Source organism: Thalassophryne amazonica, chromosome 21 (genome assembly GCF_902500255.1).
Source record: "Thalassophryne amazonica chromosome 21, fThaAma1.1, whole genome shotgun sequence".
Taxonomy (NCBI): domain Eukaryota; kingdom Metazoa; phylum Chordata; class Actinopteri; order Batrachoidiformes; family Batrachoididae; genus Thalassophryne; species Thalassophryne amazonica.
The window spans coordinates 30,789,985-30,802,214 of NC_047123.1; the positions used below are offsets into that span (position 1 = coordinate 30,789,985).

The 12,230-nt window shown below is 39.6% G+C and overlaps 1 protein-coding gene across 2 annotated transcripts in view; it reads right to left on the bottom strand.

Annotated features, from left to right (window-relative positions):
- LOC117503614 (1-phosphatidylinositol 4,5-bisphosphate phosphodiesterase beta-1-like) overlaps positions 1 to 6,391 on the bottom strand; it is a 182,571-nt gene extending 176,180 nt beyond the window's left edge. The window contains exon 1 of one of the 2 annotated variants that reach the window (XR_004558591.1): positions 6,106 to 6,391. Coding sequence is in view for 1 of the 2 variants with exons in the window: in XM_034162872.1 (XP_034018763.1) it covers positions 6,106 to 6,204 (99 nt within the window). In the remaining variant the exon portion in view is untranslated. The remainder of the gene's footprint in view (positions 1 to 6,105) is intronic. The other variant, XM_034162872.1, reaches the window with a different exon arrangement.
- Positions 6,392 to 12,230: the final 5,839 nt, after the last annotated feature.

Consider the following 12,230-nt stretch of genomic DNA (forward strand, 5'->3'; position numbering starts at 1 on the left):
GTGCACGTCTACATATTCACTCACTGTGAGCAGGAAGCAGTATTATGACAGTTCCTGAATTGCTTTTCTCGAATGAGGCACAAACATGCCAAAATGTATACAGGAAGGAGAGTATACGGGGAATGTACAAGATAAAGCAGGAGCCAAAAGTTTGGAAACACCAGATTTTTCTTTATTTCTGCAGTTTTGCACATTTTCAATTCACAATAAAGTCATTGAAATATCAAAATAAAAGTGCTGTCTAAAAAATATAGATTTTTCTACAATTGCAAAATAACATCTTTGTTTTTGTGTTTAGGCATCATTCTTTATATCATAATGTATCAGTCTGGTACCTTGGTTTTGCCTTGGTTTAAACCTGGATCATACTGGGTGGGGGTGTTCGCATTACTTCCCAGTATGTTTTTTCTGGACATACAAATTTGGGGCCCAGTGTTGGTCACCCTTGTTTTCAATTGCCTTTGATTGTTTATCTCGATCTCTTTTCTGTTACACAACATGACTCACTGATCAACTAACCCAATGCAGGTAATTAAGCAAAAATTTAAAAATTATGCAAAGTTAACCATATTTGGTATGTCTGTATGGCCGCTGGCTGTACGATCTTAATTTTGGCATCAAATGATATGCCTCATACATGTTTCTACAGGTTCTAATGAAACATTTTATCCAAAAACTGAAGCATTACCATGGGAACAAGAAAACACCTATTTTGATCTTTAGCTCCAATTTAATTATTGCATGTTAATAACAAGCCGCAAACAAACATGAAAATAAAAGAACCCTTGTTTCAAATCCATCTTTTAAGATAATCCAGGACAGAAAAGGTATCGGATTAATAATTTGACACCAAAACCAAGACCCAGTCCAAAAGTCTTCTTTCGGTATGGCTTGCAGCATCATGGGTTTTGCACTGCAAGGGAGGAAAAAAAAAAATCCAGCAACCACAGGGTTCCTGTTCTGACACTCTGCTCCTGATTTTGGCACAGTTTGCCAAACATCCCCAGTAATAAAAACTCTGCACTTAATTTCTCTGCAACATTAACACCAAAGCAAAATCCAAAAAGCAAAGTTGTGGCATAAAGAAATGAACATGATTAAATTAATGGACCTGGAAGCCCGTAATATAAAACTATATAAAATGACGCATGAACTGAGTGAATTTTTAATCATATTTTAAAATAAAATGCTTATATATATATATATATATATATATATATATATATATATATATATATACACACACACACACACACACACACACACACTTGTTATTTGTATTAATTATTATGACCCTGTTGTCTTACTTACAATTTGTACATGTTCAATAAAGCCTCTATCAATCAATCAATCAATCATAAACAATATTTATGTTTATGACCTTTTGACAAGAGCGGAAGTTAGCTTGGAGTTAGAGGAAGTTTGTGTGCACACTAACATCTGCGAAATGTGTTCTAAAATCACTCCACAGGTGTTATCGGGTTACAAAAACAGCATTTCCAGTTTTAAAAGTGTTTATTTCTCACTAGCTTTTACATAATATATGACAAAAATGTTATATTTAAACACAAGCGAAGCAGTTAGCAGCTAGCTAGACCAGGAAGTGACATCACACACACAAACACACACACACATTTGTTATTTGTATTAATCATTAAGATCTGTTGTCTTACTTACAGTTTGTACATGTTCAATAAAGCCCCTCTATCAATCAGTCATAAACAATATTTATGTTTATGACCTTTTGACAAGAGCGGAAGTTAGCTTTGAGTTAGCGGACGTTAATGTGCACGCTAACATCTGTGAAGTGTGTTCTAAAATCACTCCACGTGTTACTGGGTTACAAAAACAGCATTTCCAGTTTTAGAAGCATTTATTTCTCGCTAGCTTTCACATAATATATGACAAAAATGTTATATTTAAACACAAGCGAAGCAGTTAGCAGCTAGCTAGACCAGGAAGTGACATCACCATGCTAACGCCTGCTAGATGTCTTGTAAATCACTCCAAGGGTGTTATCAGGTTACAACAGCAGCGTTTCCAGTTTTAGAAGTGTTTATTTATTTATTTATTTTGCTAGCTTTTACCTAATATGTGATAAAGGTGTTATATTTAGCCAAAAATGAAGCGAAGTTAGCAGCTAGTGACACCAGGTAGCAACACGATGTCCGCAAGATTATACCATAAAAATTGATTAGATTAGATTAGATTCGATTGAATTTTATTCATTCCTTGGGAAGATTCCCTCTGGGAAATTGAGGTTCCAGCAGCACTGTATAGCAGCACACAGGGTAGGAAGCACACAGAGTATCAAAAGTGAAAGTAAAAAGAAAAACAGTTTGCAAATATAAATACACAAATATAAATACCAGCCATAATGATCAATACTGGTTTACTGGCTACTACTATAAATAACAACAGAATAGGAACAAAATGTGACTTTTTATAGCCTCTTAAAATAGGTCCAGGTTAGCCATCTTTGAGCCTGTCCAAGATCTGTGTCCCAAAAATGTTCCCTGTCAATTTGAAGTCTCTGGCAGTAATAGGAATGGACTTATGCTGAGCACAGACAGACAGAAGGACGCAAAGTCTTTGCAATACCCGATGGCCATATTTGATGGCCTCGGTAAAAATGACTGTCGATGTCTCTCTCAGTTCTGTGATTATTTCCATGAAATGACACAGAAAGGAAAGAGGAAGGAAGGCAAACGAAGCAGAGAAAGTATCTGTGCGTACGTCTGTGTTTGTTTCACAGGAAAGGCCTGGTGGGCATTTGGTTACGCAGACAAGCCGTACAAGACAAACACGGCTGTTCGCCTGCCTAAAAAGTGCGCAGCAGGATGGATGCACGCTCATTAGTCATTATGGTGCCAAAATCCTCAGATTCTCTTATTAAAATTCAAAGAATGAGGAGTGAGCGTGCACACTTTTGCTGGCTTTCATCCTCGCCGGCCAGATTCACACTTTTATTGCACTCACCCATCGAAGCCATCTGTGCTGTGCTTGAATCACCTGAGCTTCTGTGAATACGATTTAGCTTGTTAGCGTGATGTCATTAAATTATTATTTTTTATTTTTTTTAGCTTCAAAATGTCACTTACATAAAATCAGAACAACACCGGCTCATTTTCACAACCGGACTGCCTGCGTGAGAGCTAAATGGATGATTCATGCAAGACATGTTCTTTTATGGGGAAACAGCCGCCGTTGTCTTCCTTTGTTTGTCGTGTACAACACAACAATGCAATTTTTTTCTTTGAGAACAGCAGGTAGAAAACATTTTTCCACAAATAATCACACATTTCAACATGAAAAGAAATACTCTCAAACCGTTCCAAACAAAGTTTACGCTGGTTTAAATAACAGCTTAATAACACTCTTACTGAATGAGAAAATTACGACATGCTTTAAATGGGGCAATTAAAAGATAGCATTACAGGTCGACATTAAGGATCAAAGAAATCAGAATTAAACATCAGTGACAGTGATCTAAGATATGCATTAAAGAACCAAAGGTCAGTGGTCACTATTACAGGTCAGTGTTAAGGATCAGAGTTCAGCGATCAGGATCAAAGATTAGTAATAGTGATCACAGATCTGTGATTAGCAACCAAAGGTCATTTATTGCTATCAAAGGTAAGCATGAAGGATCAAAGTTCAGCAATCAGGATCAAAGACCACCCATAGTAATCAGGGATACACTTTTAGAAATCAAAGGTCTGTGCTCACCAAAAAGGCCAGCACTAATGAATAATGTTCAGCAATCGGGATCAAAAGTCAGCATCAGTGATTCAAAAAAACTGTGATTATGAATCAAACATCAATGATCCCATTCAAAGGCAAACATCAAGGATTAAAGTCTGTAATCAGGGTCAAAACCTGTGATTAGGAATCAATGGTTGGTAATCACTATCAAAGGTGACCATTAAAGATCAATGTTCACCAAGAAGGATCAAACATCTCTGATTTGGAAACAAAGTTCAATGATCACTATCAAAGGTCTGCAATACAGATCAAAGTTCAGCAATCAGGCTTAAAGGTCAGTAAATGTGATCTAAGGTCTATGATTAAGAATCCAAGATCAATGATCACTATCAAACATCACAAATGAAGGTCAAACATTTGATCTCAATGTTTGACCTTCATTCATTCAGCAATCATGATAAAACATCTGTGATTAGGAACCAAAAGTCAATGATCATTACCAAAGGTCAACACTCAGGATCAAAGTTCAGCAATCAGGATGTCAAGATCAGGACCAAAGATGAGAAACAAGGATCAAAACTCAGAATGATAGTCAAAGATTAGTGGACGTTTAATGTTCAGCAATCAGCATCAAAGTGCAGCTGTCAGAATCAATAATCAATATTCAGGATAAAAGGTGAAGGTTTGAACTCCAAGTGCCAATTTAGATTTTGTTTTGCATTAAACTGCCCACTGCAACGTCTTTAAACCTTGTGTTGACCCTGTCCTGCAGCTGAGTGCGTTGAATGGCAGTAAGCTGATATTAGTGTGTGTGTGTGTGTGTGTGTGTGTGTGTGTGTGTGTGTGTGTGTGTGTGTGTGTGTGTGTAGGGGGGGCATTAATGTGAGGCATCATTACATATCGCTTTGAGCGTGTGCACTGGATGGAAAAGTGCTGTAAAAACATAGTCCATTTATCACGTCTCTGCAAGAAAAAACTCAAATTATATGCATTAAAAATGGTTATATTGTTCAGCGTGATGGATTTCTCCTCTGAACGTACTTTCAAATATCAGCAAGTTGTTTTAATGGCATCTGAAAATGAACTGTCCCCGTCTCTAACTCCAAAAGGAGGGTAAAAGTTGCTTTTACTGTTTAATACTTTTGAGAATGGATGTCAGTAACGCAAAGTGTATGATACTTTATTTTAGGGCCAAATGACAAAACGACCAGTGCGGCTCTTTTAAATATGTATAAACTGCTACAAAGCTGTTTTAAGATGCAGATTTTAGCTGTTTTTGAACGGGTTCAATTTTAGATAAACTGGGTTTGACTGGTTGTCCAAAAAAGAGTATTTTACATTTTGTACATGTTGTTTGGACGACTCATAATTTCAAGTCCCATTTGTGTTTTGTGAGACAAACTGTGTGTAGCATGTTTGTTACATTTCAGCCCCAGCAAAATGCATAATTCCTTCAGTGTTAATATAATATTTTTTAATGAATAAACAGTGTAAGAAACTGGGTTGCAGCCCTAATTTAAACTATTCCAGACTGGATATATATATATATATATTCCTTCATGCATGTTTAAAATTCCTAAAAATGGCTCTGTTTGAAATTAGACCATCAAAAACCAACTGATTATTTTTGGATTTTCAAATATTTGGCAAGAAAAAAGTGAGTTTAAAAGCTGATTTATTTTGGGTTCAGACAAACACAATAGACATTTTTTACTCTTGGGACATTTTCCAGAGTAAATCATTAGTTATGAAGTATTCCACAAATTATTGGAGAACAATAACTGATGCACCCACTGATACTCTCAATAAAAGATAACTTCCATTCCACAGAATGGCAACAATCAATCACCACATTTACTGTTTGCTCTAAGTATGTAAGCTGGGAAAGCCATCCAGAGCATGAATTATTCTGAAACCACTATTTCCTGACTATACACTGGAAGTCTCTGCAGGATTGTTGTTGAATTTCAGGCACAGGGGGTGAAACGCGGGCAAATGAAAGCCAAAGTTACTGTATCTTACTCAACAGTATTGTACAGTCACTTATAATCAAGGTTATTTCAATGCACCGAGACTGCCTAAATAAATAAATAAATACACCATTCACCTCGTTCCTATAACAGTCCGTGTGCGTAAATACGCGCAAAAGGAGCTCAAATTATAGCAATGAATTAAAATAATAATAATAAAAAACATTCTCAGAGAACAGACACCTTAATTCAAACGTTTAATGTCATTTACCCCGTGGTCTCATACGCACAGGCACAAACTGTGCAGCAAGCAGCCAACCCGCATATGTTCGGACCATATACCGCGCAAGCCAATCCTGCAAAAAAGATACCCCGCGCCCTAAAGGAAAAAAAAACAAAACAAAACAACAAAAAAAACAGCCTTACTTACATCATCCCATTTCATAAATTTACTGCCCTTCCTGAGGCTCTCGGGCACGGACACGGGTTTGAGCTGCAGAGAATGCACTCCAGGCTGCGCCCCGGCCATTGGCGACTCTTCTTGACGCACTCCAGGGGTACGAATGAGTCACTTCGCTCTCTTCTGCGGCTTATTTGTCTGCGTCTCCTTTTCTACTCTGTTCAAGAAAACTCGCTGAGCGGAAGTCCACTACTGCCGCCGGTGTGACATCCCCGCATTGACGCTGGCGCGGCGGCACGTCTCGGCTATGGAGAGCTCGTGGAGGCGGACGCACAGCGCGGACCACTGACTGGCTGCGCGCGCGGCATGCAGCTATAAAGCAAAGACCGGGAGACAGGGAGTGATGAGTGAGAGGGTGACGGAGGCTCTGACTTGGTCCGGTTTCAAATCCAAGTCTGTGCTTGGGTCGGTGGGAGAAGTGATCTGGCGCCGCCGTGCGTCTGAGGTAATAGATTGAGAACATGCGCCAAATTTGGTTCAGATGACACGGTGGTGTGAAAATCAGTTTTCAGAGCAGGTGTGCAACAGGTGCCTGAAAGGGCAAATACCAGAAGTGAGTTTACTTTTCACTGTTGGAAGATCTAAGTGCAGGAATTTGTGCACATGTAACTAACGCAGGGGCGGATCAAGCGTCAAATGAAGGGTGGTATTTCTTGGCTGGGTGTGCTGACTCCCTGCAACTAGTGTTGTACCCCACCAACCAACAACAGGTTTGCAATTTCCTCATCCCCCGCTCTAGATCTACCACTGTCACATGTGCAGTACAATTACTTATATTGTAGTTATTCTTTAGGTTGCGTTCACACTGGAGGCTATTTTGCATACTTTTGCAAAGTTTCCTTCTAAAAGATGGTGTTCCAAGCTGTGCCAGTCACCTCCATCACACTGCAGCCTGGATGTCATCCGCTCAAGTTCATGGGATATAAAACTCCTGAACATAGACATCTATCTACCCCAGGTGAAATGTGGGGTGTCCCCGTAGTGAATTGAAACCCTGTGAGATATTTTGATCAAACGCAAGCAGTTGGATACATTGGACTGAAAACAGTTCACCATCTGCATGTGTGTACTGAAGAAAAAAAACTTTTTCTCTCTCTCTCTCTCTTTTGTGTTTTTTTTTTTTTTTTTTTTTTTTTTACATTTTACACAAGGTAAGCGTCCTCTACAATATGGACCAGGAATTTATTTATTTTAATTATTACCTATGGTTGCGATTTTGAGCCTTTTTTTTTTACATTTTGGCAACTATCTTTGAAATGATGACTAATTTGAAATAAAAAGCCGGAACACACTCACTAAAATCAGTCAATGTACAAAAAAAGATCCAGATTTAAGCATTTGTGGTTCTGGTTAGCAGCAACCTATGTGTCTTATTGTGTCGCTCCAAATGGGGCTAAAAAAAACAAGTTTGCGAGTATGTGAGATGGTCTTCGCTGCCTGTATGTTGATTTATTTAAGAAATGAGCCTGTATGTTCCCACGGAATGAGCACAGTTCATCGGCCTCATTCCTCTGCCCACACATGGCTGTGGGCATTTTTACTTCATGACTAAACTTGTAAAGTTTAGTCATGAAGAAAATAAATCAAGAGTGCGTCGCTGCCTTTGGGACTTTTATTTTTTGTTTCCTTGCAGGCATTATACCACACAAAGTTTATTTTCTACTATTTCCAGAAAAGTAAGTCTTCAGGTCCTCGGGGCATTTGCCTCAGTAGTCCGTCACTGTTCGCCACAATGTGTCAGACACGTCAAACTAGTCAAATTTTGACTTTAGGTGTCAGCTTTAATAGTGCTTTCTTTGAGCTCGCCTCATGTCATTGATGATTGATTAAAAGTGACAGTTTGGGGACCCAATAGAGTGTGCAGAGGAAAGTGAGAGAGCGATATGTGTGTGTAGATCCAAAGGCATGCCAGAAACTGATGCTTCCTTTTAAAAAGAATAATTTAATTTGAGCCAATTGTAACAAAATACTTTTTTGAAATATATAAAAAAAAGAATCAGAGGAAATGTTGAACCAATGAGACACAAATGTCTTTACTTTATACCATCTCAGATTTATGCAACCCTTTAATTCCTCAAACCTAAAAGGTTTTAAATCTAAAATGCCAAAGGACTACATCACTCCTTGGTCCATAAGTATTTGGACAGTCATCTTTGCTGCTTTTTTTTTTTTTAATCTTGTCATCAGTAACTCAACAAATAACCACTTTTACAGCCAGCTTTCTTTGGACAAGTCAGAGGATGGAAACATGAACATTTACAAGTCATTGAGCATTTCTTGGACTTCCTTAACATTTAATATAGGCCATAAGGACCATTGGTGCCCATACTTATGTCTGGATTCCGTACCAGGAAGTTGATGAGAGACTGAGTAAAGATATAGCCTGTAGCACAGTTTCTGCAATCGCAGTAGACTAGATCTCCTTTTAAGAGCTGTCATGGGTTTTTTGGTGGCTTCCCTCACTTGTCTATTTAATGCAGTTACTCAGTTTTTGAGAGCTACCATATCTCATGGCATGTCGTGATTCAGCATCACGAAATATACATTCATCTATTGGTTTGTGATATTGTCACGAAAATTGACAAATTTTCATAATGGGTGCACAAATTTATTGTGATACGTTCCGTGATGGGTGCATAAAATTAAAAGTGATGCGGGGGGTGGGGGGGGGGGGGGTGGTATGGTTAGGGTTAGGGGAAAGCGTAGGGTTAGTAATAGTAAGATAAAAACAAAACCCAGTCACGAAAATTTGACTCATTTCGTGACGGGAGCATGAAAAAAATGTACCGTGTCGTATCATACTGTCTGTATTTCTTTATGGCTGATGTAAATGAAGTGCAAGACATGTTGAGAGACTTGTTCATGTATCCATCCCCTGACGTGCAGAAAAAAAAAATTAACTAAAAAAAATCCTGAGTGTAGATTCTCATAGTGAGGAAATCTGCTAGAGGGATGAAACCTTTCGGTTTTTTCCTCATCTGACATATTGATGGTAGTGATAAAGTTTGATCAAACATGTCTAAAATCACCCACTGGTTACAGATCTGTTGTGGCATTGTTGTGAGTTAGAATCAAAGTTTTTTGTTGGTTCAACAAAAGCAAATGTCAACGGCTTGAGACGCAGAGACAGAACTTGTCTCTTCTGGGTATATTCATGCAAACCTACATTCTGATCATCAGGGTTGATTTCCATCTAAATTCATAGGATCATCGCTCTAAACACTACAGGTTGTAAAGGTCATGTCTGTCCAACACCAATTCTAATAACCATTTATCTAATGTTGTATAAAGAAGCTGCTTGATTCTTGAAGCTGATGCCGACACTTCCTTCTCAATGAATTTGAGTATCGTGAAACAGCTACACCTTCTGGATCTCTGCTGCAAGTGCACAATCATTAGCAACAAATGCATTATTCAAGTCATATTCTTGATGCACCCCAGGATTCATTTGGAAGAAGTCAGAACCTCTTGTTTCCCCATAGTGCAACAGTCCCAGTAGCACCTCATTGGGGATACTGCAAATTCTCACTATGTGCATGAAGCATGTTAATCAACCGATTTGAAAGATGTGATACGCTGTCGACTGGGTGTCTTTGATAGTTGATTGAATCCATGGGTACAGCTAGAATGACTTTGTGAAATGAGCAGTTACATAAGGTGACCAGGATGAGACATTACTGGCATCATGAAGCAATGCTACAGTCACATGGAACATTTTTTTTCTGTGTGTGATCATCTGTGTATCACTGGTAAGGAACCCTGCAATTGGAGCGGTAAAGGGAGGCCCATGTATCACCTGGCTCTGGCAGATAGATGATTAGTTTTAGGAGACTGGGATAAACTGCAGTTCTGCCTGGGTTGTTGCACCTGCGACCCAAGTCAGTTACAAAAAAGATGATTGTAAAGTGTGGCTCGAGCCTCCCCGAATGAAGTGCCAAGACGCGGTTTCAATCAGACGAGGTGTTCTTTAGTTGTTGTGCAGAAATCAAAAGTTTCCAGACGAATGCCTGAACAGACTGGATGAAAAATTAATGTCCCCTTGAAAAACTTCATTGAGCAGGGACATAAAAAGGAGGGTAGAAGCCTGACCTAAAGTGGCCCTTCAAAGGTTTCAAACTGACCATAATCTCACACTCCAAATCAAAATGTTACTGTTTTTCATGCACAATAATGGTTTTGAGTGTAGTTCAAGCAGCTTCATAGTTTGGCACACTGGGATTTGGTCCCCACTGCAATCCATCTGAACATGAAAGCAGATGTAGAGGAACACCTGCAACATTTGGGTCATGTGCCATGTTTATCTGGGCACAATCCAGCACACAGGTACATCCAGCAACAGAAGAAGGTCAAGAGAAGGCTCACGTTCCACCTGGCGGTGGCAGATAGATGGAATGGACAAGTAGGGGTGGAGCAAGACCATAGGCGTAGGAGGTGGGGTCTATTTGGGGGGGGCGACACCAAATTTGCCCGAACTTCAGAAACCCCCATGACTCTTTAAATTACCATATATTTATATACCCATATTTATATTTATATTGGTGACCAAATAGCAGTTTGATTGTTTACATTAATTGCGAAAATAAGTCTGACAACATTTTAGGTCATTCTATTCTGTATTCAGAGTCTACATGGCCCATGCCCAAATTTCCCAGCCCATCTGCCCGAATCAGAGCATTTTGCGGAGCCCGGGGGGGCGGCTGCTCCCCCTGCCCCCCACCTCCTACGCCTATAAGCAAGACCACCTATATCGAGACTGAGTCAAGACCAAGACCTTAAAGGATGGAGTGTGAGTCACACACACATATCTGAACCAACAGATCTTGCATTCTGCACTCTGCTTCTTTTTGAAATTCACTCTGCAAATGAAGTTTTTCTGATTGATGAAAATAAATTTGATGACAACGGATTGTTGGCTCATTCTTGGTCCTCAATGGCACCAACGGATTCAAGAGAGCATTGCACCATGGGAATCTCCTTTGAAATATTGCACCACAATATTATACTATATATTTGTTAATTAATGTGTATGGTTATTCTAAGCAAAGACGAGGCCAGTTAAGTGAAAAGGTGGTCTTGAGACCAAGACTGTACTGCCGTAGAGTTCTACAATACTCCAAGGTGGTTCCATGGTGTGGTGGCCACACCAACCAGCACATGCTCATAGACTGAACATCCATGCCTAATTATTTATCATCTATTTATTACTGTATTTTAAAACCATCTGTGTCTGGATTGTCAATAGGCGCCGTTCAAAGCGTCCCTCTACTACTCATAAAACAGTAAGTACTACTTGGTGAATACAAGGGCTTCAAACATGCCAAGGATGTGGTTTCTTGCCTATTAAAAGACCAAGCACCCCAAACTGGATTTTCAAGGTACAATGCACCTACCTCACCAACAGAGAGCACTGTGGCATAACTTTAAGTCACCCTGTGGCTTCTCTTCTGCTTACAATTAAGAGTAATCCCTCTCAAGGTTCAGGAACTTTGTTGTCCATTCAGACCAAATTCTTGGTAACTAACATAATGCAGAACATGTGCAGTGAAAAATTATATGTTAAAAAGTCAACAGCTTGCAGAGAGGGATTAGGTGTTGTGGTTCAGGTGGAATTATACGTATAAGGGCTCATAGGTGCATTAACCCGAGTCTACAGGCCTGAAAATGTGGGCTTTTATTTGACATTATTCCCACCTGCAGTGTTGCAGTGACCTTGATCCTTTTCAGTGTGTAACCGAACACCTCGAGCGTGCTTATTGTCTTATCCGAGATTGAAGAGGAAAAGACTGGCAGGTGTCCTTTCCCCTCAGGCGAGACTTCAGAGATGGAGAAAATACAGGGTGGGAATGGGAATGAAAGAGAACACACGTGCATGTATACATACGCAGGCACGCACATGCATATATGCACAAGCGCACTAAGTGTGTTGCAAGATCACACACACACACACACACACACACAGCGCTGTTACATGCAGTGTAAACATGTCTGAGGGTGTGCATTAAATAGTCATTACGGAGGACTGGGTAAGCTCTGGGACAGACCGGGAGAGAAAACAAACAAACCCCACAGGGCTGTTGAGTGGGGTGGCAAGGTGC